Source organism: Patagioenas fasciata, chromosome 13 (genome assembly GCF_037038585.1).
Source record: "Patagioenas fasciata isolate bPatFas1 chromosome 13, bPatFas1.hap1, whole genome shotgun sequence".
In the NCBI taxonomy this organism is placed as follows: domain Eukaryota; kingdom Metazoa; phylum Chordata; class Aves; order Columbiformes; family Columbidae; genus Patagioenas; species Patagioenas fasciata.
In genome coordinates this window covers 9,725,177-9,753,126 of record NC_092532.1, presented here as the reverse complement: position 1 = coordinate 9,753,126, position 27,950 = coordinate 9,725,177, and the positions used below count along the sequence as shown (strand labels likewise).

Sequence of the window (27,950 nt, the reverse complement as noted above, 5' to 3'; positions counted from 1 at the left end):
AAATTGGACATCTGAGCTTCAAAACAGTTTTTTCCTGCAGTTCTGCTTGTTCCACTACTCCTTCAAAATGCATACACATGCATACTGAAATCTCAAAGTAAGAGATCTTAAAATAAGCGTACCATTTGCCAATGATCTTATTGGTGTAGCCAGCTTTCTTCAGCAACTCTGGAAGCAGTAACTCAGAATCTGGGATTCCTCCTACTATATCCTGTGGTGTGTATGCTGCATAAAACAAACAAATATTTCTGATTATTAGAGCAAAAAGCTCACGGGCAGCCATCATTAGAAGCATTATTACTTTATCAGAAAGAGCAATTAATTCAAAATCCCAGCAATATCAGTCTTTGTAAATCCTCCTAAACCATGAGATTAAGAGAACAAGTTGATTCAGGGAGATCAAAGGGAGATCCACCAACTTGCTCACCATGACCAACAAACACAGGGGCTGCTGTCACAGAAAGAAGGTGAAACCCTCAAAAAGGGGGGGTCATAAAGAAAGCAAGTGCTTTAGGAGGGCACTGGAGTTGTCTTTACTCTTGCAAATTTAATTTATATTTTCTAAAATGAAGGCTTTTTTAATTTTTCCTAAAACAAACGATCAATAAATTTGCTCAAACTGCAAGAAATTAGATGACTCCCACAGTTCTCTGGCCCTCAAGAATCCGAGGCATGACTTTGGTAAGGACAGAGACGGCCAAGCATGTTGCTGAGACCCGGTGTGAATCGGTAGGTAGCTGCAGATTCCTGCCCGTGCGTGTGTGATCTCATGTGATGTCTGTCACACTGGAACCAAAAATCAACTCAGAAATGTTATGAACTGGTTGGAAGTTCCACAGCCACAACAGTGCTATAAAACTGCCAGGGCTGAAACGAGTTAGAAAACTGGCTGCTGAATAAAACTGTGAGCAGCTTGTTCTTTCCTCTGGGTGTTAACATGCACCACACGTGACTTTATTCCACCAGACGCCAATTAGACTGCCCAGAGGAAATGTTCTCAGCCAACAGAAGCAAATGGATCAACCAGCCTTGTTTATGTCTCTGAATCTGAGGAGGTTTTCTGCTTGATGAGGAGGAAGCAATAAATTTCACCCTTATTACGGGCAGTTAACATGGTCATCTTTTCATGCCACTCTGGAACATCCCCAGGCCAAGCCTTTGTTCAGAGCAAAACTTCCTACGAAGCACAGAGGGAAACCAAGAGAGGAAGGCAAATCAGGAATGAAGCCCATACCATTTCTGGCGTGTGCGTTCGTGGTGTAAAAACCATTCCTCACCGGGAGACGGCCCGTCAACAGCGCTGCCCTTGCTGCAAATAACAGAAATTGGTTTATTTTACATGCATTCTCTTATTAATATTATTGTATTAAGGCTGAGAACAGCACACTGTCCTTTTGCCACAGCCAGCTACTAAGATCACTCTGTTCTCCAGCCACAGCGACAGTTGGGCTCCAACACAACTTGAGTTATTCCAGGAAAAACCCGACTGAAATTTGGCCTCTCTATTAAACTACCCACTGCTGCAGAGCAATTACTTCCAATAGTCAATGCAGCAGCCCTCCTATCTCAGTAATTATTAAAGGAATACTTGACATATATATTTAAGAGGAAATCATAACACAAACTGATTACACGCTTAAGGCTCAGTTGTCAAGCCTGCCTGAACAGAAACGGTGTAACAGCGAAGAGCGAGTCGTCCAGCTTTGACAGTAAAAGTCAAGTCCCAACTGCAGGGAACATTTAAGCAGACGTTTAACTTTAAGCATATGCAGAACCACCACTGGGCTGAGTGGAACTTCAGCATATTTTACATGCCTTTTCTGAGCGAGGACGTCATCAGCACACTGATGAATGACATCCAAAATGAAAGCCCAAACAGAAAGTCCCTGTTTCTCATTTTTGTTTCAGTTCCTGGCTGCCAATCAGGTTTGGGGGAAAAAAAAAAAGAGAAAAATAAAAAAACACAGAAAAACCAACAATGATAAAAATATCTGTGTCTCCCAGACTCAAACATTTCTTTTATCTCTTGTCTCTCCCCAAGAATCTTGCAAACCACCAGGGTCAAAACCAGGACACAAGCATTCCTGGTGTGAAGGTCTCACCAAAGCCCATGCAATTGGACAAACTACATACAAACTGTGCTCAGCAACAGTTTAGATACTGCTTTGTCTGTTTAGCTCAAAATAAGAAAGATGAAAAAACTGCAGTGACTGAGGCTAGAATATTAAACCAGAATATTTTAAAATATCCTTTAGCTGGACCGATTTGATCACCGAAACACTGCTTTGTATGAACCGAAGATTGTAGGTTTTGCAATCAATACGTAAATAAAAAGGGCGCAAAATGGAAGATCAAAGCACCAAATCCAAACTCTGCCCTGAGGGTAATCACTGGTTTGGTCGCTAGCTCATGTCAGACGCTGGCAAACATCCCAATCTCCTCCAAAGCTGGCATGCTTATATGCGAGCTTAATACCCCAGTTTACTTACATGGAGAACAGAGGGGGTTGGCAGTATAAAAATCCAGAAAAAGCATCCCTTCTGAAGCCATCTGGTCTAAGTTAGGAGTTTCCTTGGAAGGCTCTCCAAAAGCTCCCAAGTCGCCCCAACCCATCTGTGTCAAAAGAACACACCAAGAGATGTAAAAGTACTTTACCATAACAACAATGCTTCTGGGCCCACATAACACTTTTAACATATGCCCTAATTTCTAAATCTTTATAGTGCTTACTTCCCTGCTTTGGGAGTACTTCACAAGTGTGATAAGAACGATCTTCCCCAACCCTGGGAAGCTGGGAACTATTGCAGTTTTCATTGGTAAATGGGAAAGCAAGGCACATGTGATTAAATTACTTGCTAACGGGCATTAAAACACTGAGATCTGGGTAAGAACCCTAATGCCTTCGCTCTTACTCAAGTGTCTGAAGACTCAGTGTCCTAGAGCTGCAAAGTCTGATCCTGCAGCCCCTGGTTATGTGTCTTTGTGTTGGACAACAGACCCCAAGAATCCACCTCAGCATCTCTCTCTCCATCTGTGTACATATAACTAGAAACACAAGGAAAAGGTCTAAACTCAAAACCAGTGCTGCAGAAAAGAGAATAAGCGTCTATTTTAAAAGCAAACTCTGGAAAGAAACCTGCCAGTGGCATCATATCTCACTCTGCTTATTTGCAAGGCAGTGGCTTCACTCTGTGTCTTCCTCCTGATTCAGAGGGGTCACGCACCAGGAGAACCGTAAAATTACCGTCACATTGTCTGTGTTCATTGCTGAAAACTATTACTGGTAATAATCCAAATAAAAGTAAGTGACTTAAAACAGAAGGTTCCAGAAGGGAACAACTTAATGAGCAATTAGGCACCAAGGTTGCTAAAGATTATATTATGCTTTAAAAAATGCAATAGCTTTCTTTAATACGGATGCGTATCAGGTGAGCAACTGATAGAGAGGGCGTCATGTATCGAGATGTTTGGAAAACCATCTGTCTGGTCCCATTTGAGAGTGCAACATTTACACTGCGGTGGTGCAGTTTGGAAAAGAAATCCATTGGTGAGCTGCAGAACCGGCTGCTGAGCTTTGAGTGAGAAGCAATTAAATGGTACCACCTAACACCAGGATGTGGAATTAAAATGGATTCGACAGGATCACCGCCAAGTTCTCGATTCTTTGGTATCTTTATCATCAAGGGAGAAAGAAAAAAAAAGAATATCATGTTGCTCTGAGTCACACACAGTGACAGAGTCACAGAAGTTACTGAAGGATCAAAGGAAAAAAAGACCATGGAGATGTATCTTTAATGAACAGCATATTAAATAAATAAATAGTTCACAGAAGCTCCACTCGGGATCTGTGCCTCATCATGTCTCGTGCTGTAACAACACTTCTAGAGTGAGACAATCACTGTCCCAAGGAGCTTTCATCTTAAAAATTACAAATGTCAGCTTGGGGGGAAAAATTCCTGGCTGGAAAATTGAGATGAACTGCCGGAGGCTCAAGTGGCCAGAAGAACCAGGCTCACAAGATCATTATCTTGCACATTATCTTGGCGTAGAAACACCATGAAAATAGTCACGTTGAACTGGCAGAACGGAGCCAAACAGGCAATTAGAGCTCACCCACCCTTCGAGTCACAGACCCACCCTCAGCTTTTAGAGTAGCTTAAAATGGCACACAACACATTTCTACTACCAACACTGAAAGGCGACACAAAATTATCAGAAGACACACAAAACAGAAAGACGGCAGCACCTTGAATGTGTTGGAAATTAATGTATTTCCTTACCCATGTGGCTAAGACTTTTAGTTGGAAAAAAAAAAATCTGTGACTATTTCTGCTCTAAATGATTTATTGCACTCCCCTGCTCCCCAGTTCAGAGAGCAAAAAATAGCAGAAATAATTTTCTTCTTGTTCCATTTTTCAGGGGGCAAGTCAGTGTTTCTAAAAACATTTCCTGAAATGTATTGGAGTTTCTTTTCCTACACTGCAGCTGCACCTTATTCAGCACTACTACCAGTACACCCATGGCTAGTATTAGAAGATATTGCCACAATTATTTTTGTAGGCTACAAAACAAGGCTTAACTGCAGAATGATTCTATCAAGGTTTGAAAACCACCCGGACACCCTGTTTTTCAACATTTAGCAGCCGGTGAACAGAATCCTTTGCCAAGGACTGCAGAGATAATTGCTCAGTCATTATGAATGGACTGGTAGATCAAATGATTAGACTTCTAGGTAAGGTATGTAGGTGTGTAAGCACCGATTCCAAAACGCTTGCATAAGGGCTTGACTTTCTACATCTGAGAGTCTCATTTGTTTTCAGCAGGACAGCCACACAGAAGGAATAAGGAGAGGTTTACAGTGTCTTTAGTGCAGGTCACCTTGGGCAGCTCTGCCCTGAAGGAGGGACAGGGCAGGGATATGCCAGGCCTGGGTCTTCCTTTCATGTCTTCACCACTTTTTGCACAAAATCTGGAAAGGACCCGAGAAAGAAAGCAACCGAGCATGACAGTTGCTTACTTACTTTCAGAGTTAAGCACTTCCAAACTTATTCAACTATTCCTGCTTATTTCAATCAAACTTTTCCAGATCATCACGTTGACCTGTGAGCTGCACCTGAATCACTGTGCTGCAGATCCGTGATCATGAATCACAGCACAGCCCCTGCTCACGTGCTGTCCCAACAAAGGGAGTGGCATAGCACAGGGAGGCCACATCACCTGGACGGGATGACGTGTGAACCTGGAAACTGTGACCTTGGGGGGACTGTGCACATCAGGGAGAGCTCTGCTCCGCAGGACTCGGTGCGACAGAGTGCCAGAGAGAACAAAGAAGCAAATAAACACTCAAGATACGCTCACAAAACACAAATCTTGCCAGGCTCAAAAATTGAGCTTCATATGCACTTAGGAGGATGTCCAGAAGAAGAGTTATTTGCAGGATAAGGCTCAAGGGGGGCCAACACAATGAAAACTCTATTTAAAGGCCTCTGCCTCAGCACCAGCACAGCTTTAGACCCAGGCCCTGCACAATGACGACCTGCGAGCGCAGCGACCCCACAGCACCTCTGATGTCCTGTGCACACACTGATTTCCCAGATATTAGCAAAATGTTTTTGCCAGTGGCCCTGCCTGCAAGGCACAGGCACTCACTGCAGCCATGCCCCGCTCAGCACCCATCACCAGGGCCTGGGAGAGGGTGGGTGGCCATGGGAGCCCCCCCGCCAGCCTTGGGACCCCACCTCACCGTAAGGGTCCTGCTCTCACCCCAGTGACAAGCCCAAACACCTCACCACAAAGGCCCCACTCTCACACAAATGACAAAACCCCCTCCCGCCACGAAGGTCCTTCTCTCACCCCAATAACGATCCTCTCCATCTCACCACAAGGGTTCCACTCTCACTCCAATAAAAGTTCCCCCCATCTCACCACAAAGGCCCCACTCACACCCCAATAAAAAGCCTCTCCAGCCCACACCCCCTAACAAGAACCTTGTGAGGCCAAGGCCACAATCCCCCTCAGCCACACTAATCCCTTCCCAGGAACTCCAGCCCCTCTCTGAGGACAGGTACCTGTCCCCCTTCTTGATCACAGGTCCCTGTCCCCGGTAACATCGTCCCTTCCCTCCACCCTAATGCCCCACTCAGTGTCATCCCCACCCCACAAAGTGACTTCCTCGCTGTGAGACCAAGCCCTGTCCCCGCTCCAGTAACAAGCGCGCCCTCCCCCGGGGGGGTTCTCCGGCCCCACTCACATCGTCCATGAGGAGCAGGAGGATGTTGGGCGACGCGGAAGCCGCGGCGGGGCCCAGGGCCCAGCACAGCCACAGCAGCACCAGCACCACGCTCGCCATGGCAACCGTCGCCCCGGGTCACGTGAGCGCCGCCTCACGTGACTGCGCAGGAGGGGCGGGGCCTGCGGGCCGGTAGAGGCGGTGCCAAGATGGCGGTGTGCATCGCCGTGATCGCTAAGGAGGTGGGCGGGGAACCCTGAGAGGGGGTGAGAAGGGTGGCAGGGCCGTGGCCGTGCGGCATGAACACGTCTGGGGCTCAGGCTGCGGGGCCGGATGGGATTGGGGGGGCGTTGGGCTAAGCAGGGGTGAAGCCAGCAGGACTGGGACTGAGGTGGTGGGGCTGTGGCGAGGAGAAGCTGCGACCCATCATTAAGCGATTGACGTGATAAATGCTTTCTGAGCACCTGCCAAACCACCTGCGGGGTTCAGCCTGGACAATGGAGGCCTCCTTCTGATCTCTGAACTGCGTGAAAGGAGGCTGGACCCAGGTGGGGTTGCGCTCTGCTCCCAAGGAACAAGCACCAGGAGCAGAGGAAACGGCCTCAGGTTGCGCCAGGGGAGGGTGAGGTTGGATCTTGGGAACAATTTCTTCCCCAAAGGGCTGTGGGGCATTGGAACAGGCTGCCCAGAGCAGTGGTGGAGTCACCATCCCTGGAGGTCTTTAAAAGGCGTTTAGATGAGGTTCTTAGGGACATGAGGTAGTGCTACAGTTAGGTTATGGTTGGACTCAATGATCCTGAGGGTCTCTTTCAGCTGAAATAATTCCATGAAAACGAGGGGATATTTTTCAAGTTTTAGATTCTTCTGCATGACAAGAGGGAGACAGAAAAGTAATACGTTGTTTAGAAGCAGGATGCTTAATTTGTATTTAACTAATAATTAACTGATGTATTGTAAGAAACTAAACAATTATAACTAATGTCATAAATTATTTCTTAGCACAGATGTATTTCATTTCAAATTTTCCAAAAACTGTAATAATTATGTGAATATAAGCAACACAGGACCATCCAGTTTTTGGAGCCCTTATGGAGGATGATCCCCAGTGTTCCCTGGTGCTGATAAAATGAAGAATGCGCTTAACAGTATAATTGACTCTGCTGTTAGGTTTGTTTCTCTGTTTCAGTAGCAGGGCTGGCTCTCAGGTTGAGGCCTCAGTAGGGGCGAGGGGAGTGGTGCAGAGGCTGGGCAGGTACTGGGAGAGCAGGACAGACACTGCAGGCTGAATTTTGCTGGGGTAAGGGCAGGGGAAGCACAAGTGTGCCCTGTGTTGTCCTGCTGACCTGCTGCCAGGATAAGGGGAGGTTTGTCCTCAAAAGGAGCTGGGGACAGGCCATGCGGGGGCAAGGGAGCAGGTCATGCAGCAGAGAGACCTGAGCCTAGGGCAGTGCCTGTGCAAATCATTCTTCTGTCACTGGTTTATGGAGACAGATCTCCACAAGCGCTGTAAAGCAGGCTGTGATGCAACAGCTATGAACATAAAATGGTTAAAATAGCTCACACCTAACAGCAGCAGTTAGTGTGAAAGCACTGTCTGGGCATCCGCTCTCATACAGCGGAATGGTCAGTCCTAGTTCACATAATTTGTTCTCCTCCGCAGAACTATCCCCTCTACATCCGGAGCGTCCCAACCGAGAATGAGCTGAAGTTCCACTACACCGTGCACACCTCCCTCGATGTCGTGGATGAAAAGATCTCTGCGATGGGCAAAGCTCTCGTAGATCAGAGAGAACTGTACCTGGGGCTCCTTTACCCAACTGAAGACTACAAAGTGTATCTTTCTCGTGCCTTTTGCCATGCCAGCATAGTTATAATATCTCACTTGTGAGGGTCTCCGCATGGGAAACCTCCATACTTGGCACCACATTAAAGACAGCAGCAGAAAATACTGCAAAAAACCTGGGATCGCTGACCAGTTTGTCATGCAGAGGTTCAGGTTTGGTGCCCTGGTCAGTTCAGCAGCTGAGAGAGTGTCTGGTGCAGCCAGACTTCATATTTCATAAACTTGATACTTTATTCTGTGCTTCATTAAAACTGTTGACTGTGACTAGGACAAAGCTTAGACTCTCTCATTTAAACTCCAAAGTAGCAGGAGTATGAAGGTGTTTTCTGGGTCACCTCTATAAATACCTAAATCCCAGGTATGTGGCCTGATTTCTCTAAAACTTGTATTCTGTCGCCACAGCTATCCCAGTGTATTCAAGCCACAAAGTTGATCTTTTGATCTTTCTTTGGCCTTTTCTCTGAATCCCACAGATGGAAGTTACCTGCTGTAACAGACCTGACTTTTGGGTTTCTGATTGTTCATTTTTTAAGTTCGCAGTCACACTGGCTGATATTAGAAGATCTCCAGGTCTCTCTGGCCTCCCAAACAAGAATAAATAAGGTTGCTGTCTCATTGAAATGGTTCTTAAGAATGGAGAACCCCTCAAAATAGTGGGAGCTTTTTTCTGAAATTCAAGGCGTGTGTTACTTGCCAGTGTAGGAGCGAGCTTGACCTGAATTTACCCAAGATGGCAGAAATCAGGTAGAAAAGGGATGTGGTTCCTGCAATCTAGTGTCTTGCTGACCTCATCTAGTCCTAGTTATGTGCTGGGCGCAGCAAGAATGGGATGTTTCCTCTCAACTTGTTTCTTTGAGTGTATTCCAGCCCTGGTTTAGTTGCTTTGCCAGTCTCCAGTGTGTCAGAAGCTCTTGCCTTAACAGCCACACAGATATGGCTACGTGACCAATTCGAAAGTGAAGTTTGTTATGGTGGTGGATTCTTCAAACACAGCACTTCGAGACAATGAGATCCGCAGCGTAAGTGCAGGAAGTCGAAGCACAACTTGCCACATCAGTGCTTTTGCTACTTCCGCTTATTCATAAAGTGCTGAGAAGCAAATAAAAAAAAATTAAACTACAATCCTTTTTCAGATGTTCCGAAAGCTGCATAATTCATACACGGACATAATGTGTAACCCTTTTTATAACCCGGGGGACCGCATCAATTCCAGGTAAGTTGATCATAATTCTGATCTTTGTCATCTTTCTGGAGCTTGCAGTGCACAATGATGTAGTAGGACCAAGAGCATAATCCCTGTGGTTGACCAGGCTCTAACTGCCTCAGTGAAGACCTGCTGTGTTTGTTTGGGGCTGTTTCCACATAAACAAAAACTCCAATGGTCTCCTGAGAAGTTACACTGAACTCTCACTCCCACCTCAGAACTGTGATTAGAAACATTGGCTCAAGAAAATTCATTTATTGTGGAGGAAAAAATTGCCTGTTTAATGGGTAAATATGAAAATAAACATGGCTTAGTAGAGCAGGTTAGAGAGTGAACAACTGCGCTTGTCCTTGGGTGAGGACAGATGGGCTTCAGCACATGTAATTCTTCACATTGTGACTGCCAGTGCCCCCATTTCTCATCTCTAATTTGCAGGGAATTTTAATAGTGTTGGGAGTTTTTATTGTCCAGGCAAGAACAACTTTTCCACTTTGCTGAGGCAGGGCTACAGCCAGGACAAGACCTGTCCTTACTTCAGCTTAATTAAAAGTCACTATTTACTCAACAGCACAAGCTGTAGTTAAGGAGTAAACCCATGGATTCAGCTCAGGGAAAGCCAACCTGTTAACCAGTAAAAGACATCATTAGGAATTGCTTTTGTTACCAGAGCCCCGCTGTGCAGAACTAGCTGCTTCCTTTAATATTGTGTGTTTGTTTCCTTCTCTAGAGCTTTTGATAATATGGTGAACTCCATGATGATGCAGGTGTGCTGAGGCTCTGCCCCTTCTCATCTGAGCGCTGAGAACATTCCCTGTGTACAGGAGTGAACCTGCAAAGGGATGTATATATTGTCTTCCTTCTGTGTAATAATTTAAATTTATTCTATGTAAAATAAACTTGACACCTGCAAAGTCTGTGTGCATTTCTACTCTAGCAAACCTGAGTATAGCATAGTTATACCTTCAGGTAACACGAGAAGGTCAGCTGTGTCATACAGGAGGTTTGCCCCCAACACAAACAAGTACAGCTGTGCCTTTGGGTTTTGTGTAAAAACAGCAGTTCCTGCTGTGCTTGTGATGAGAGCAAGCACAGCTGCACGAGGCAGCTGAGCAATTATTCATAGGGTCAACCTCAGTCACAGTCAGCCAAGGGGGACAGACAGTGACCCTGTTCCCCACAAGTCCTGGTGCTTCAGAGCAGTTCCTCTGCAGCAGGAGCAGCACAACAGCAGGAGCAGGTCCTTCTGCTCTTTGCCAGCCCCTTTGCTGCTGCTCGGGACTGTTCATTCTGACAGGAACAGAATCAGAGAATTGTTTTGGTTGGAAAAGACCTTTAAGATCATCAAGTCCAACTGTTGACACTGCCAAGGCCACCGCTAAACCAACATACCTAAGAACCTCATCTCCGCATTTGTTCAACCCCTCCAGGGATGGTGACTCCAGCACTGCCCTGGGCAGCCTGTTCCAATGCCCCACAGCCCTTTGGGGAAGAAATGGATCCCAAGATCCAACCTCCATCTCCCCTGGCATAACTTGAGGCTGTTTCCTCTGGTCCTGGCGCTTGTTCCTGGGGAGCAGAGCCCGACCCTCCCTGTCTCCAAGCTCCTTTCAGGCAGTTCAGAGATCAGGTCTCCCCTCAGCTCCTGTTCTCCAGGCTGAACCTCCCAATGCTCAATTCAAACCTGCTTGGGCTACTTTTTCTTACCTGGGAGCACTCAGACCTGTATGTACTTTTGAAAAGGCAAAACTCTGCAAGTCAGGTGAAGGCTGCGAGTTTCTCTCCAACCCCAGTCACTGAGAATTCTGGCAGACAAATAGCTGCTCTCAAAGCATCACCTTCAACCTGATCACCAGCCCTGCACCCATCCTGCCTTCCTGGGGAAGATATTTGGGTGACTCACACTTGACAGGATTTGCTGTTGTCACTTTGAACTCCATGACACCAGGCCAGTCACATTAAGGGTTATTTCTAACCCAGGTACCACAGCAGGGATAAATCCACACCGAGAGATCACATCAGGACTGAACAGCTCCCCAGCTCATCCCAAACTCATCTCCATCAGCATCACCTCCCCTTGCAGCTCCCTGCTGTTCTAATTAAGGACTGCCAAATCAATAGCAGGTATTTATATAGAAAAAAAATACAAACTAGGCGAGAAAAGCATCCCAGCTTCTTAATCACTTGTGCAGAACACTCACACTACAGGAGGCTGTGCAGTGAGTTCAGCAGAGGTAATGCAGGTGTAGGCACTGAGCAGCTACTCAGTGCTTTCCACACACTTCTACTCCAAGTCTGCCCCACAGGCAGCAGCCTGTTCGTCAAGCAGCTAATCAGTTAAATACATACAACATAACTAAAAAGAATAATAATAAAAAATAAAATAGCAGCACAGCTCCAAAGGATACAAGAGTCCTGGAGAACAGCAGGTCAGTGAAGGTATCAGCATACTGCAGATGAGGTTCACACAGCAGGATCATTTATTTTAAAAATAAGTGACATTTACAATACTTTCTCAAACAGAACTTAAGAATACATTTAATCAACAACAACCTGTCCAATAATGGGAGATGAAAGTGTTCCAGCCTCTCCCACCATCTAAACAAGGCACAGCTGTACACTGCTATTGCAAAATGTTTTCATATAAAAATCTTCACTTTTTTCACTCACAGAGACAGGAGTTCAGTATTTCCTCTTCTACAAGAGAAGTCCAAACACCCCAAAGTAGTTTTTGTTAAAAATTAAGTCTCAAGAACTCATAAAGCTACTAAATAGAAAGTTTAAAAGCTCTAGAAAAAGCCAGTTTTATAGTCTAAGCTGAAGGGTGGCTTGGATCAAGGCTGGTCCCAGCAGCACAGTCCACACTGAGCAAAGTGCAAAATCAACACATCAAGAGTTAAGGCCCCAAGCTTTAAAAAAAAATCTTGAGATCTTAAGGGAGGGAAAAAGGAAAAAAGTAGGATTTTTTTTGCCTGGCAATGCCCTCTGAGCTGTGAAAAGCTGCTTTAGGAATCAGTCGCATCTGTTGCATCTGGGTTAAAGGAATCCTAACCAGGGATCCCGAAGGATTAGTGTGAGAATTACATAATAAACCTGATTTCAATGCAGAACTTCACAGGCTAACACTGTCTGCTGGTGTTTGCAGCCCACCTCTGCTAGCACAAAGCTTTTCCTTTAAAAATGAGCAGTTTCAAAGCTCAGGAATCAGCAGAAGGAGAAATTCCAGGCAGCGCCTGCTCCTGGTACCCAGCTCTGGTGCCTGCCCTTGGGTTCAGCTGGGCTCACACCATCCCCATGTGGGGCTCTGGAGCAGGAACAGTGCCGAGAAGAAAGGAGGAGAACAGACCCCATTTGCAACAGCAGAGATGATTTTGTAATGTTGCTAGAAGTAAAATAAAGCAGGACTCTGTTCCCTGAGCTTCGGAATAAAAGCAGGAGGAGGCAGGAGGGGGTTGTTGAGTTCCGAAATAAAAGGAAGGAAGGGTTTTGTGACACCCACGTCTTGTTTAAGCACCATGGAGATACAGAGGCTTCCAGAGAAACAGCAAGGGATGTTCGATGCACAACAGCAGCAGCGAGCTTAAACCTAAACCCAAATCACATCATGGGGCTCCATCCAGCTTCCCAAGAGTAAGGTCAGAAACCCACAAGGCTGATAAAGGAAAAGCTCCTCAGCAGTCAGGTCTAGAGCTGCTACCCAAGACTGATTTGGAGAAGATTAAAAAGCCTTTGGAAATGTCTTCAGCATCTTCTTGTGGGCAGGAGAAAGCAGGATCCAGCTCTTGTAGAAACATCTGGCAAAGCTGAAGGTGCTTCACTGAGGGTGAAGGGCACAGGGACACTGAGAAGCCAAAGCAAACCCTCCAGTACAGCCCTTTCCTGTGGGATGAGGATGATGGTCTGGGAAAGCTCTTCCCTTCCCAGGACAGGGTGTTCTCTGGAATAAGACTGTTCTGGATGAAAGTGCAACCCCCTGAGCAAAGCTGAGGTGAGTTCCTCCCATGCAGCCAGCAGGAATCTGGCGATGTACAAGTGGGTCCCATCCTCCCTCCTGCAGCCCGGCACATAGCTGCCACACCACTAATCCTCACGGCCAAGCAGACAGCATGTTAAAATTAATCTTTTTTGGCTTCGGTAGGCGTATTTTCAAATCACTCCAATCCCATCTCCTCATTTCAGTCTCATCGGCATCACCAGGGGCAGTCCAAGTCCTTTCTAGTATGGAAAATACCACGGCAGCAGCCTTGCCCGACCCCTGAAAATGAACAAAATCAGCATCCTAAAGCACAGGGGCATTGCTCAGCTGAGATGCCAAAAAGCAGAGCTACCTGCTCCCCACCCCCAGGAGCTGGGACTCACCTTCCTGCTCCAGCTAACCCTGACTGAGCCCAGCGCACCCCCAAAGGACAGGACACCCCCAAAGCCAGGCCCAGCCAGGCTGGGTGTGGGATGCCCACCCACCACCCCCAAGCCCCCACAGGGATAGGGGGGAACAGTGGTGAGTTTCCAGGTGTTTCTGCCACCCCTAAAGCTCCTCTCTGCTTCCCCACCACAGTGCCAAAGAGGCTGGGACACATCTGAAGCTGATCTGCAGTGAGATGAGCTGGAGAATAGCTCCAGTCCCATGCCAGGGACAAAAGGGACATGGGGACAGCAGCGGGATGGCTCTGCCACGCCACTACTGGCTGCTCACATCTGTCCTTCCCCATCTCTGCTGCCCACAGTCCCCCTGAGGTGCCCGTGTCCCAGCCAGACAGCCACCAGGCTCCTGCCGACCCCAGGGACACAGAGGTGATGCTAACAGCACGTGACAGGCAGGAGACATTTCTAGCACAGCTCTCCAATAGGACGCTCTTTCTCCATCCTCCCATCTGTGCCAGGGTAGAAGGTACAAAGCTGAAATGCTGAACAGCCCGGGCAAGGGACAGTTATCCCCATGCTGGGGACACCCCACTCCACCGAGATCTTGACCCAAATATGCAAGGAAACCCCCTGCCAGCTGCTCACCTGTACATCCTCCCTCGCACTCTTGGCTGCTGCCCTCTGTAGTAGCCTCCACGCTGGGACAGCCCTCCCCGGGCCTGGAAGCAGCCCCGGTAGCCCCCACGGTCGGTGCTGCTGATGCCCGGCATGTTGGTCCTCTTTGGCAGGACCTGGAAGGTGGCAGAGGGGGCTCAGTCAGTGCTGCCAGCACCAGGGTTTGGCACAGCCCCATGTTGGAAGCAGGGATGGAGTGATGCACCACCCCAGGGCCTCATCCAGCAATTACCTTAATGACACGGCCTCTGAACACACTCTCATCCAGCTCCACTGCAGCCTTCACAGAGCTCTTCTCCTCAAACTCGATGTAGGCGTACCTGCAAGGGGACAGGCTGAGCAGAGCCCCAGGGACACCCCGCTGCTCCTGAAGGCTGGGGAGCACAGGGCAGCACCCCCGATGCCTCAACCCCAGCCCCTGTATGCAGGACTGACCCTTTAGGATGCCCTGAGAACTTGTCACAGAGGATGGTCACTCGGTTGACTTGCCCACAGCTGTGGAAGTGGGACTCCAGCTCCTCCGCGGTGCTCCCATAGTCCACCTGCAGTGACAGTCCTGGGTTCCTCAGTGTCACCAGTGAGACCCTCAGCTTGTGGATCTGCATCCACAAATCACCAAGGGAGGCAAAGGGCCGGGCCAACCCCAGTCACAGCTTGTCACCACAGCCTCATCATCTCCTGAGGTTCAGGACACTTTTCCAGCTGAATGCTCCAGCCTGGAAACCCAAATCCAAGAGACAACTCTCCCCCCTTAAGGGAACCAGCAAGGCAGCACCATGCACAGCAGCCGGTGGGGTATTTTGGGGAGCTGACGCTTGCAAGAGATTTTTTGCAAGCGGCTGAGGATCATGGGCAGGTGCTGAGCCACATTCCCAGTCTGGGCTGGGCAGAGGAAAAGCATTTGGGATGGGACCAGCCAGCCTCTGGTTGGGGGCGTTTGGGCCCCCATGACAGGGCTCTCAGACATACGTTCAGCTGCACATGGAACAGCGAGGGGGACTCTGCTCCGAGGCCTCCCACTTACGTTGCCCACATAGACGGATCGCTGGTCAACCTCGGCTGTCTTTGGGATGAGACCTGCAGAGACAAGGGGCTGTGCTGGATGGGGTCATGGGAGCTCTCTGGCAGAGGGACATCTGTCTGTGCACGTTCTCTCCCAGCACGGCCACCACTGAGCTGACACATTGCAAAGCTCCCCAGGTCCCTGGTCACATCTGGGTATGTCCAACCCCCCACACTGTTGCCTCCTCCATCCCCTTGCTCCCTCTGCCTTCACAAAAAAAAAAAACCCACAGTGGATGACTGCTCTATTTGGGCTGTTGGTGCTAAACTGAATTAAATTTAATTAAATTAATTTACTGCATCTTGGCCTGCACAGGTATGAGGTAAGAGGGGATAGAACCTGCATTAGAATCATGCCATCCCTGGGACGCCATTCCTCAGTCACCTTATGTGGGTCCCAGGTTGCCAGGAGCGGCAGAGCCGCCTGTTCTGGTTCCAGTTGCCACTCTGTGCCCCCGAGGGGACAGCAGCGCCCAGGAACAGCCCGTACCTGCCTCTGAGCTCGGGAGGAAGCGGCTCTCGGCTTCCAACTTCTTCAGCCTCTCATCTTCTTTCTCCATCTCCTGTACTCTGGCTTTGATGGCCTCCAGCTCCTGAAACCCAAACCAAGACTTGCCTGAGCAGCACACGGAGCAGGGACACCCCGATGCTGCTCCCTGCCCTGGGCTGGGATGTTGCAGTGCTGGGGACAATGGTGGCCTGGCTGCTGGGGACAACAGCCTGTCCCATGAAAAGGCAGTTCAGCTCGCAGTTCCACTGGGGAGAAAGAATAAGGAAATGTTTCCTTTCCCGTGATTGCTTGCAAAGTAGCGTGTGCTGAAGCAGAGATGCCTCAGCAGCACCATAGCTGCCAGAAGGAACCGGAGATTTAAGCTGGTGACAACCAGGACCAACTGACTCTCACTCAGCCAGGCAGACATCTCAGCAGTGAAAGCCAAGCAGCAAGAGAGTGACAATTCAATTTCCAGCTTCTCAGTTCAGGAATTTTAACATCTTAATTTTTGGCAGCACTTAAAGAGATGTGCAGAAAGTTTCCCATTTCCTTAGGGAAACAGGGAAAATTGATTCCACCCTTGGCCAGGTACTCACCAGGTCCTGCACATTCAGCTCCTTCTTGCCACCCCCCTCCAGCTGGCTCAGGTCTGAGTTGTCATCTGCAGGCTTCCACAGAGCTGCCAGCTCTGTCACATCCCAGGGCTCCTCCACTGCTGCCATGGACGGTGGGTCCTTCCACCAGATCCCTGAAGTGTCCAGGAAGAGAGGACTGGGCAGGAAGAGGGACAAAAAGCCATTTAACAAACAGACAGAAATTTAACACAGAACCTAAAGCAAAACATCAGGTAGAGGCTTTAAGGGTGCTTCCAGCAGAAGGACAAACAGGCACCACCAAAGCTGTTTGCTCTCAGTACCACAGGCAACCTTGCAGCAAGACCCCAGAACTGTAGGAGTGAGGGCTACTGAGAGGCCTCCGGTTCATACTGAGCCACTTCCCAACTCAGGCAGCTGCAGAGGGGACCTGAAAGCAGCTTCCCTTGGGTGAAAAAACCCACAGGTGTAAGCACCACTGCCTGCTGGCAGGGAAGAGGAAGATTCAGCAGGACCTGTCCAACCAGTAGAGCTCCCAGGCTGCCCAGAGGGAGCAGCATGTGATCCTGCTTCCCTCAAGCAAAGGCAAACCCGCACCCTTCCAGCCCCGGGATGTGGGTTGAAGCCCACAGAGGTGCAAACTCTCGCACCCCTGGGTGAGAATCTGGCCCTGCTCCAACCCAGGGAGCCTCAGCCCAGTCCCCGCACCGGCCCTGACTCACCTCGCCCGGCCCCCGAACATGCTGCGCTGCCTCCGCGGAGCCGGTGGGACCAGCCGAGCAGCGCCACGTGCGAATCTCCCGCCCCCACGTGCGTCCCTCGCGCCGGCGCGCCACTTTCAGACATCAGCGGCCAATCGGGGCAGGGCACCGCGCCAGGCCCCGCCCCGTGCCGGCAGGGCGGGAGCGGCGGCCGTGCCCAGCTGTAACAAGGGGGCTGAGAGTTCGATCCCCGGGGGCGGCAGCAGACACGTGTGTGCGGGGGGACGACATCATGCGTGGCCAGGCGGGGCATGGACCCCCGGGGTCTGGGGACTCCCCCCCGGCCCTCCTTGTCTACCAGCCCCGCTGGTGGCGCTGTGGACCGCAGCCAGCTCCCAGCAGCTGTTCCCAGCACAGGGGCAGCATCAGGACATCCCAAGGGGTTGCAGCACTTGTAGCTGGGAGGGGAGATCCCTTTGGATTCCCTGGGGACAACCGTTAATGTCCGTCACCGCAGACACCCCTCCTCAGAGCTGGACACGGGGCAGCGAACGACCCCAGGGCTATAACAACCCCCGCAGGGTTGGGGGCATGGCGTGCTGGGCACTGCCGGGAGAGGGAGGAGAGGGCACTCAGCACCAGCCCGAAGCCTCCGGTTGATATTAAATTGTCTTTATTACACAGATACAGAGTTAAGAACAGACATAACCTGAATCATAAAGTTTACATCTTTCACATGTCAAACATACAGTACACTTAGAGAAAGCAGGAAACAGCAAGGGGGGAGACAGCATGCCGAAGGAAAGTCCTACCACCTCATCTCTCTGGGCTGGCCCCCAAAACCCACTCAGCGGGGCAGGGCAGGCTGCCGCCATGCCCCCCAGCTCTGGAGGGGTCTCTGGTTTCCAACTCTCCAGGGACCCCCATGCCCTGGTGTCCCTGTCCCCAGGGCTGGCAGGGTAATGTGGGCAGTGTTCAGCCCTGCATGGGGAGGGCGACCAGGGACCGGTGCTGTGAGCGAGGGGGAACAGCAGCACGACACCTCCCTCCCGGAGCTGTGACGTGTGGTGGCATCAGAGGAGCCCCCGGGGCTGTCACTGTGGTGGGGACACCCCAGCACAGTGCCTGGGACCTGGGAACAAGGTGACATCTTCTCCCTGACCTCAAACCTACCAGGATCCAGGGGGACACCCCAAGCAGAAGAGGGGACCCCGGCAGGCCCCGGAGGAGGAGGGTGAGGAGGGGGGCTGTGGTGGCTCCAGCAGTAATAGAGCAAAGCCCAGGCAGGGGTGGGACCCCGGCTCCGGGTTGCCCAGCCTCGCTGGGACGTGGCACTTTGGTTTCAGCTGGGATTTCAGGTTGGGAATACAAGGAAGGAGCTGGAGAGACCCTCACCTGCCAGGGATGGGGTCCTGGTGCCACGTCCCTCCTGTCACCTCCTCCAGCCTGGTGCTGCACCCAGAACCTGAGGCTCTGCCTCCCTGCAGGGACTGGGACCCCCCGCACACACCAACACCATTTCCAAATAACACCCCAAATAATACCCCATCACTCCAGCCAGCACCTTCCTGGCCACCACAGCCACCTCCACGCCGGCCCCACAGCCGCGCCGCCGCTGCCATCCTCCCCGCGTCACTAATTTTTTGGGAAATATTACACTTTAAAGCTGTCGTTCTGGTTTGGACATCTGCTAGCACCACACTGCCCGTCCCCTCCCTTGGCTTTTGGTTTCAATGCAAAGTTCTTTAGAGTAGTTTTATTATTATTAAAAAAAAAAAAATTAAAATGGAAAAAAAAACAAAAGTGAAGGGAGTGGAAACGAGAGCAGACTCCATGGAAATGCTCTCGTCCCTGGTTTCCTGGTGAGGTGGAGGTAGAGGCAGAGCCCTGGTGCGGAGCAGGGCCAGGGGCATGTGGGGACACATGGGGACACCCACGGCTGGAGGGGCAGGGATGGGCCAGTCACCTGCAGAGCAGGCAGCCCCACAGCAGGTGCATCTGCAATACTCTTATATATTACCTCTTCTCAGGAAACGTAAGAAAAATAGACAATATCACGTATGTCACACCATAAATAAAGCAAACAGTCACTCAAGGGGCACCTGGCAAATCTCCCAGTCTTGTGGTGCACAGAATCCCCCCGGGGGGATGCACTGAGGTCTTTGAGTGCATAGAACCCCCCGGTGGGATGCACTGAGGTCTTGGGGTACACAGAATCTCCCCGGGCGGGTGCACTGAGGTCTTGGGGTGCACAGAATCCCCTGGGGGGGATGCACCAAGGTCTTGGGGTGCACAGAATATTCCCCTGCACAGAACAACCCAGTCCCCAGCCCTTCCCTCCTTTTCCTCCCCTACAGAAAACACACAGGATGGTTTTTGCAAATGCGGAAAAACTACAGCTCCTATCGAGCACAACAACTTCTGTTCGCCTCCGGCAGCCTCGCTCCCCCACGCCAAAGCCTCCAGCGGGTTCTCAGCATCTTTTATTTGGCAAATGTCTCTTATTATTATCACGATCATCATTATTATTATCTTTTTGGACCTCTGCAAAGACTATTTACATTCACATTAGCATACAGCACTCCTGCCCGCCGGGGCTGCCCTCCTCAGGGCCGGGGGACTTTCCGTATTGCACTCCTGTCCTCTGCGCTTTGTACAATGATGTGAGAAATACAAAATAATGGACATTGTCCTTGACTGCCTCCTCGGCCAGGAAGGAGGTGGTGCTCGTTTTCCTTTCCTTTTTCCTCTTAAAAATCCTTGCAAAATAAATCCGACGCGGGGTGTGGGAGCAGCCCAGCAGCAAGGGGTTTGGGGGGTCCAGCCGCAGGTGTCCCCCGACGGCTCCGGGAAGGGGGAAAACCAAAATCTGTCTTTTAATCTCATTTTTTTCCTTTGAATTCTCTTTTTCCAGGGCGGCAGCGGGCAGAGGTAGAGATGTGCCGACTCTGGCGCTTCTCAGCCACCATCTCCTCCTCCCATGCCTCAGCGACTTGCTTTTTTTGTTGAAAAAAAACACTTTTTTTTTTATTTATTTATTTTAATAGAAACTCTTTAAAGCCCGGGGGGTGCGTCCATCCATCCATCCTTGCAGGGAGGAGAAGGAAGCAACAACAGAATGAAACAAACTTTGGCAGTGGAGAGACATTTGGATGTTCCTTGGTTTTGGATTTCCTTTGGAGCAGAGGTGAGTCCGGTCTGTTCTTGGCTAGCTAGCAAGGTAGTTACAGGTGAGCGTCCGTCACGCGGCTTGACTTGGCGTCGTCTGGTTTTTGGATTTTTTTCTTTTTTTTTTTCCCTTTTTTACAATTTCTTACTTAAAGCCAAAAAGTTTGACGTTTTCTTTTTTATTTTCTTTATTTATTTTTTTTTTACAAAAAAAAAAAAAAAGAGAAAAAATATAAAGAAGACAGAGACGAAGAAGTGAAGTTTGTTCCCTCCTGCAAACAGCCCCTTGGCAGCGCCGATGCGAGCCAGGGCCGGGCCGGCCTCTCCCATGTCACTGCATGGCCAGGCTGTGGCCAAACTCCACATCCAGAGAGAAAAAATAGAAGAAAAAGAGAAAAAAAAAAAAGAATGACAATCCCCCAACCGATAGAAAACCAACCAAAAAAAAAAAGCCAAAAGAAAGACAGCAGAGAGAACAGAGAAGACCGGTATTTGCCTTAACTCCACTTAAAGCCCAGTTTGAGGATCCGTGAGGATTATTTGTGAGAGCTAGAGAGGTCGTTTCGGAGGTCACACAAGTCAGGTAGCTGAGGAAATAATTGCATCCAGTGCAGTCCGTGTGTGCTGGAGCGCGGCGGCGGCGCGGGGCGGCTCAGCGGGACGCGGTCTCCAGCGGAGCCGGGGTGGCCGGCGTGCCGGCTCGGGAAGCAGCCGCCGAGCCCGTGTCACTGGGGCTGCTGGCGATGGTGGCCACAGCGTCGGGCTGGCAGGGACCCGGGGGCAGCCCGGCGGGGGCGGCAGGGGCCGGCAGCCCCTGCAGAGTCTGCCCGCAGACGTGGTGGTGCTTCTCCCAATCCTTGTGCTGGCAGAAGGAGCCACAGTAGCGCGCGGTGTTGCAGCCGCTGCAGGTCTCACTGGCTTTGCGCCCACAGTTCCAGCAGCTCTGCGGGGATGCAAAGGTAAAGCTCAGTCCCGGATCCTGCATCCCCAGCCTGGAGCAGGTACCCCCATCCTGGACTGTGCACATCATCCTGAACCATGCACCTGCATCCCAGACCATAGAATCATGAATCATTTTGGTTGGAAGAGACCCTCAAGATCACTGAATCAAACCATTCCCCCAGCCCTGGCACTAACCCATGTCCCTGAGAACTTCATCTCCGTCTGTTCAACCACCCCCAGGGATGGTGACTCCAGCACTGCCCTGGGCAGCCTGTTCCAATGCCCCACAGCCCTTTGGGGAAGAAATTGTTCCCAAGATCCAACCTCAGCCTCCCCTGGTGCAAGTTCAGGCTGTTTCCTCCTGTCCTATCACTTGCTACTTGGCAGAAAAGACCAACACCCTCTGTGCTACAATGATGCACCCCACCACAGACCACAGGCATCATCCTGGACCATGCACCTGCATTCCATACTGTGTTCCCCCATCCTGGACCATGCCCCCCATTCCCAGCTTGGTCAAACAAATCCCCTCTTTTTCCCACCCCATGGTGTTGCTGCAATCCCCCCGGTACCCACGCTCACAAACACAGATGTGAATTTGATTGCAAAAGGAACACGTCCCAAACACCTGTGCTGCCACCAACCCTGTGCCCCTGGGGTTCCTACCTCGCTTGAGTCCTCTTGCTGGTTGATGACGGTCAGGGCATCCTCGGACGCCTGGCGCTTGGCCTCAGCCAGGGCTCGCTCCATCTTGGCTCGTTCTGTCGTGATCAACTCATGGGCTTTCCGCTCGGCATCCGACACGGCCTTCTGCAGCTCAGACATGGCCTGGCGCTTCACCTCGTTCACAGCTTCTTCTGGAAGTGAGGGGGGGGAGCGTGATGTGGGAGGTGCCGGCATCCCCCCAGCTTTGACACCGCGTGTCCCCTTCTGCGGCAGCACCACCTGCGAGCATCTCCCCGCCTGCCCCAGCCACAGCGCAGGGAGTGGATGGGGCAGAGACCCCACCAGCTCAGCACAGCGATGGGTACTGGTGCCTGCCCCGCACTCACCAGCCTTCCTCCAGATCTCCTCCGGCATGTACCCGGAGAGTGACCGTGGTGCAAACTCCCGGTGAGCGTCTGGAAGGAGAAGGGGTGATGCTGTTAGGAGATGCTGTCCCCTTTGAACCCCCCGGTAGAGATGCCGGACCCCCGGGGGAAACAGCACAGGCACCCCGGAGAGGGGCGCAGATTCCCCAAATGCAGACCCGGGGGTCAATACCTAACTGAGGTGCTTCGGAGGAGCTGTTGTGGGGGCGGGCGGAGGGCGGGCTGCCTTTCTTCATGTCCTCGGCATCGCTGTAGCGCCGGATCCAGTGGTTCAGCTCCTCACGGTCGGCCTCCTGGCACCGCCGCAGCACTGTGAGCGATCGCCGCGTCTTCTCCACCATGTCCATGATGCAGTTCAGCAGCTGTGGGGGGATAAATGGCAGGGTTGCGGGGGGGACCGCCATTCCTGGTGCTGGGGGTGGATTTGGGCGGTGTGTCAGTCTGGGAGCAGAGGATGCTTGGGAGAAAAGATGTGGGGGGGACATGGTGGGCACAGAGGGCAAATTAGGGTGGGGGAGGGAAAGCGCTCACACCAGCCCAGTGGGACCATCGCGGAGGGAAAACTACGTACGTTGTTGAGATGTTTCCACTCCTCCGCCCACTCCCGGTCGGTGAGCCGATGGTCGATCACCTCCTCCTGCCGTGCCCCGTGCACCGCTGCAAGGCAAGCAGGGTGGGGGTCAGCCCCCCTGCAGCACCCCTCTCTCCTTGGGGGTTTCCCCAGCCCCCTGCTCCCCCCCAGCACTCACCGGTGGGCCGCTGGCGCTCACGGAGCTCCCGGGGGTCGGGGTGCCTGTATGCGTCGCGATAGTGATGTGCCATGGCCATGTCCTCCAGGCGGTAGTGCTGGGGCAGTGGGGGGGCAGCAGGGGGGTGTCCCAGCCCATTTGGGGGGTGGCTGAGCCCATTGCTTGGGCTGTAGCGCTGCGCCGGGCTCATGGTGCACGGCCGCTTGCTGAGGTGCTCAGGGTGCAGGGTGTCTCGGTCCAAACCGTTCTCTTTGGTCCTGGGGGGAGGAGAGACAGTCGGTCCCTGGCACGTGCCGCTGCCCGCCAGCCCAGGGAGGGATGTGTCCCCTGGCTCGCACCTGTCTGGCGTCCTCCTCTTGCCACTCTCGCCCACCTCCAGCAGCAGGTCGGTGGAGTCAACGGGTGAGGAGGCATTGGCATCCAGCAGCAGCTGCTCATGTTGTGCCAGGTACTGTGCTGGGCTCTGCTTGGCCATGCGGGCGCAGTGCAGCAGCTCCCGCTGCAGCAGCGGCAGGTTGGCCTGCAAGGGGGGAGAGTCCAGTCCACAGCCCTGCAGACCCCCTCAACCCTCCGCAAGCACAGCTGCCCAAGCACAGCCCCCCCAGCGCAGCCCAGTTTTGGGGTCCTGCTCACCTTCCCCAAGGGGACAGGCTTTTCAGGAGGGGCTGTTATAACAGGACAAGGGGTGGTGGTTTTAAACTAAAGGAGGGGAGATCCAGGTTGGACATGTGGAAGAAATTGTTCCTCCTGAGGGTGGTGAGAGCCTGGCCCAGGTGCCTAGAGAGGTGGTGGATGAACTGTCCCTGGAGACATCCCAGGCCAGGCTGGATGGGGCTCTGAGCAACCTGAGCTGGTGAAGATGACCCTGCTCATGGTAGGGGTGGCACTGGGGGAGCTGGGAACGTCCCTTCAACCCAAACCATCCTGTGATTCTATGGCATCCTTGGGACCCCGCTCCCTGCAGCGTGCCCTGGCCAGCCCCTGTGCCAGGGGGGACACACATGGCACCCCACAGGGCCTGACATGGCCACAGCTTCAACCAACCCCTCCTGGATACCAACAGGGGCTGCAGAGCATCATCTTCCTCCCGGCCAGCTCAGCCACCTCTGCCACCCTGTCCATGGGGTGGTCAGCCTGGGGACCTGCACCCCCAGCCCTGAGGAGCTCCCAGCACATCTGGCACCCTTGCGGCTGTGAACTCCCCACCGTGTCCTCCTCCAGCACCATGGCTCCAAGGAGCACATGGAGCAGCAAGAATGAAGCAACAGACCCCGTTTTGCCTGGCTGCCAGCTCTGGTTTGCTCTTCAGGCAGCTGAGCTGCAGCCAAACCCCCTCCATGGGACACATTTATGCCACAGACACACACTACGGCGAGTGGGACAGACCCTTTCCTTCCCTGGCCTGGGGCGGAGGGAACAACCTCACCAAAACAAGCAATATCCCCTGAATCTGGGCAGCATGCCGAGGACGGCTGGTTACAGTTAGGATAATGAGAAACATCTGGAGCTGGCGGTGGGAACAGCTGGGAGCGGGGTGCCAGGGCGGCTGCTTGGCAGCGGGACAGTGGGGACGGCTCCCAGCCGAGCCATGGGGCCACCAGCTCCAGTGGGACCCCACAAGCCATGCGGCTGGGGATGCACTGTCCCCTGCAAAGCTGTGCAGGTGGACGAGGGGGCTTTGCTGTCCCCCCCAGCTCTGCTTTCCCCTGCCAACTGTCCTGGCAGCTTTGCAGGCGGATTCCTGCGGCGAGCATGGACCTCTGCACTGCAGGGCTGGGGAGGGAGAGGTGGAAAAGGGGCTTTTTTTGCACTTTTTTGTTATTCCTTTGCTAACAGGGGACAACCAACACCCGGCTTGAACATTTGCCGGCAGCGCCTGTGCTGCCAGGCAAGCCAGTGATCGGTGAATCCCTCCAGAGCAGGGTGACAGTGCTGAGTCAGCATGGAATTAAAAGGCAAATTTTAGAAAGGGGATTTTTAATGAATTGCAAATGGTTCCCAGCTGGGCCAAACCCCTTGCGTTATTGCAAACAGCCCCGGCCTCATGTGACTCCACACATGCAAGGAGCTGGGTGTGCAGGGAGGACACGTATGCCTGGGGGGGGACCCCAAAGCCACCCCCCAAACCCCCTTTTGCCAACACAAACCCCGATGTCCCTGCGGTGCCCAGGCTGGGACCCACCTTGAGGAAGGGGATGACGAAGGGACGCAGTGGGAAGTTGGTGGCCTCCTGGAGCTTGGCGTGGAACTCCTCAATGGTGAGCGTGGAGTTCTGCGGGGACAGCTCGGGCTCAGCCCATGCCCTCGCACCCCACGGGGATGCTTTGCTGCTTCTCCCCCAATTTTTTCCCCATTTCTGCTCCTCTGCTGACTCTGCCACACTCAGGGGAAAACCATGCTCAAGGCTTTGCCAGCAGCGGGAACTCAACCCTGAACCATGCCATGCAGATCCCAGGAGATGCTGAAAATACATCCTCCATTTTTCCCAGATTTAGGTCAATCCACCAATAGGACCCTATTTTTTTTCCCGTTTAGCAGCATCCCCATCCCAAAAGCAGACCAGAGGATCCCCAGACATGGCATCACCCTGCAAGCCCCGCTGTGCCCGATGGACATACCACAAGCCCCAGGACGAGGGTGCGCACCCGCTCCCCGATCTCAGGGGAGATGTCATTGCCAAACTGCTGCAGCGTGGTGAGGAAACGCTTCAGCTTGGAGAGCTGCCGGGCGCCGCAGGCTGGGGGGAGCTGGTGAGTGGAGAGGGAGGCAGTGGAGGAGGTGGCTGGCCCGTTGCTGAACCCATTGGGGGTGGACGGAGCCCCATTGATGGCAGTGGGCGAGTGGCTGCTCCCGTTCATCACTGCGAGGAGAGAGGGGGATGAGAAGTCAGAGCAGGCGGATGTGTCCTGGCACCATGGGGACAAGGCGGGGATGAGGGAACTGGCGCATCCTGCTGGGTACCACAGGGCTGGCAGCATCCGCCGGTCTTTGGGATGCTGCTGCATCCCTGCGGCCACATCCTGGACTGGTCCCTGGTGCCGTGAGGGGTTGTGGGGAGGGATGGCATGCAATGCATGCCTCAGCGCAGCAAGGGCCTGATCCTGCTCCTCGATGTTCAAGCCACCCAAGAGCAGGGGCTCCATCCTGCGCCTCCGGGAGCTGCTCAGCTCTCCCAGGGAGAAGCCACGAGCTGTTTTCTGCAGAGCCCAGCCTGGTTTGCAGCACCCCAGCACCTCTGGCCCCGCTGCCCAGACAGGGAGGACAGGAGCTGCCCGCAGCGCCCTGCACCAGGGGACCTGGGGAGAGGACATCTGGGGATGCCAACCGGCAGTGTGGCAGGTCCCTTCTCCTGCACGAGCGCCCTGCACAGATCATGTGAGCGCAGGGACCTTTCTGTGACCGGCGCAGGTGATGGCACATGTCACCCCATTCCCAAGTGCATGCTGCTTCGCGGCACCCAGGCATGCACCGTGCCTCTCCCCGCGGCACCCAGCTCCTGGGATGGCACTAACCTTGTGCTGCCTGCACCGCCCTGCCTGCCCTGCCTGCGTCGGCGGGCTCCCACTCATTCTCCGGCCAGGCAAGGATCAGCCGCCCACTAAAGAGGTGCCAAAAATAACCTGTCGGCCACAACTGCTTTTATTCCTACAACAGGTGCGTTACTAAGTTAGACACCGCACATGTCCCTCAGCTGGGACAGGGATGGGGTTCGCATCCCCGTGACCCACCGGGTCAGGGAGAGGGGCTGGCGTGGGGGAGCACACCCTGCCCAAGCCCCACCACGACACTGTGCCTTCCACCAGACCCTGCACCTCCCGGGGGGCTCTGGCTGCCGCTCGGGTCTCTCATGAGAGCGGATGTTTCATTTTACTTACAAAGACAGACCATCGACCATTTCAAGCAACCATGAAAACGGCCGCGAGGCAGAAACGTCGGAGGGCCAGCGTCTCGATCTGCAAGCAAAATAAAACACGCTATGATGAGAGAGCAGAGGGGGCAGCTCTCGGCCAGGGGGTCCCTGCAGGCAGCGCTCCTTGCTGGCGAGGACACACATGCTGTGGGTGAAGCTGCCCAGACCCAGACGTGCCGGGGATGGAGCCGGGTCCCTGCATCCCAACGCAGCCAGGGATGCTTGGCTGCCGCACATGGTCCCTGCATTTCAGAACGAGCCCTGCACAGCTCCAGTGCAAGGGGAATTTTGCAACATTTCCCCAAGACCAAGAACAACCAAAACATGGTGGCACTCCAGGACAAGGCTGCCCCTTCATCCCACACCGAACCAAGCTCAGGGCTCTGCATCTGCCACTGGGCTGGGATTAAAAAGCAAAACCCCTCAGATCGCAGCTGAGCGCAAACCCAGTTCTAATGAGAGGGCATCTGGCTGAGGAGGTGGCAGGGCCGTGGCGATGACAGCGGCTGTTGAGGGGTTGCAGCTCAGGGGGGGCATTTTGGAGTGTTTTCTTCCCCAATGGCGTTTCTAAGCGAGAAGCAGCTATGAGCAAACCCCCTGCACAGGCTTGTGTGTCCGGGACACGACCCAGCAGAGCCGGAGCAACTACTTGGCACAGCCACCACTGGTCTGGCCAGGGGAACTGCTCAGCCCCTGCCTGCCCGGATCCTGCCCCATGTGTCCCTTGTCCATTCGTGTGCCAGGATGGTGATACCAGCACAGGGACTGATCCCAGGTGCAACCCTGTGGGTGCAGAACCAGCCCAGGTGCCACCAGTGCAACCAGCGTGTCGGGGCTCCCCCAGTTCAACGATGCTACACAGGCTGAGGACTCAAACTTCAAGTCCCCACCAAGTCCCCTTGATGCCACCACACCATAGCCTGAGCAGGGC

The 27,950-nt window shown here is 52.7% G+C and overlaps 4 protein-coding genes across 9 annotated transcripts in view; 1 reads left to right on the top strand and 3 right to left on the bottom strand.

Moving 5' to 3' along the window:
• GALNS (galactosamine (N-acetyl)-6-sulfatase) overlaps positions 1 to 6,395 on the bottom strand; it is a 46,071-nt gene extending 39,676 nt beyond the window's left edge. The window contains exons 1-4 of the mRNA XM_065848096.2: positions 6,251 to 6,395; positions 2,490 to 2,613; positions 1,235 to 1,309; positions 123 to 225 (exon numbers count right to left, since the gene is read on the bottom strand). Coding sequence (XP_065704168.1) covers positions 123 to 225; positions 1,235 to 1,309; positions 2,490 to 2,613; positions 6,251 to 6,349 — 401 coding nt within the window. The 5' untranslated portion in view covers positions 6,350 to 6,395. The remainder of the gene's footprint in view (positions 1 to 122; positions 226 to 1,234; positions 1,310 to 2,489; positions 2,614 to 6,250) is intronic.
• On the top strand, positions 6,388 to 10,187 carry TRAPPC2L (trafficking protein particle complex subunit 2L). Its single transcript, XM_065848353.2, has 5 exons — positions 6,388 to 6,471; positions 7,890 to 8,062; positions 9,004 to 9,091; positions 9,206 to 9,285; positions 10,004 to 10,187. The coding sequence occupies exons 1-5, from the start codon at positions 6,439 to 6,441 to the stop codon at positions 10,047 to 10,049; spliced, it is 420 nt and encodes a 139-aa protein (XP_065704425.1). The 5' UTR covers positions 6,388 to 6,438; the 3' UTR covers positions 10,050 to 10,187.
• Positions 10,188 to 11,789: 1,602 nt separating this feature from the next.
• On the bottom strand, positions 11,790 to 17,254 carry PABPN1L (PABPN1 like, cytoplasmic). The gene is made up of 8 exons (XM_065848493.2): positions 17,181 to 17,254; positions 16,462 to 16,636; positions 15,863 to 15,965; positions 15,335 to 15,387; positions 14,746 to 14,852; positions 14,543 to 14,630; positions 14,281 to 14,426; positions 11,790 to 13,528 (listed from the first exon to the last, which is right to left on the bottom strand). Exons 1-8 carry the CDS (start codon positions 17,198 to 17,200, stop codon positions 13,489 to 13,491), a joined length of 732 nt encoding a protein of 243 aa, XP_065704565.1. The 5' UTR covers positions 17,201 to 17,254; the 3' UTR covers positions 11,790 to 13,488.
• Positions 17,255 to 17,815: 561 nt separating this feature from the next.
• CBFA2T3 (CBFA2/RUNX1 partner transcriptional co-repressor 3) overlaps positions 17,816 to 27,950 on the bottom strand; it is a 29,075-nt gene continuing 18,940 nt past the window's right edge. For 4 of the 6 annotated variants that reach the window (XM_065848189.2, XM_065848193.2, XM_071814551.1 and 1 more), the window contains 10 exons: positions 26,985 to 27,062; positions 25,728 to 25,969; positions 25,292 to 25,381; positions 23,448 to 23,629; positions 23,110 to 23,366; positions 22,932 to 23,017; positions 22,533 to 22,722; positions 22,322 to 22,390; positions 21,936 to 22,126; positions 17,816 to 21,270 (listed from right to left, as the gene is read on the bottom strand). In XM_065848189.2, coding sequence (XP_065704261.1) covers positions 20,980 to 21,270; positions 21,936 to 22,126; positions 22,322 to 22,390; positions 22,533 to 22,722; positions 22,932 to 23,017; positions 23,110 to 23,366; positions 23,448 to 23,629; positions 25,292 to 25,381; positions 25,728 to 25,969; positions 26,985 to 27,062 — 1,676 coding nt within the window. In that variant the 3' untranslated portion in view covers positions 17,816 to 20,979. The other 2 variants (XM_071814552.1, XM_065848192.2) reach the window with 2 other exon arrangements.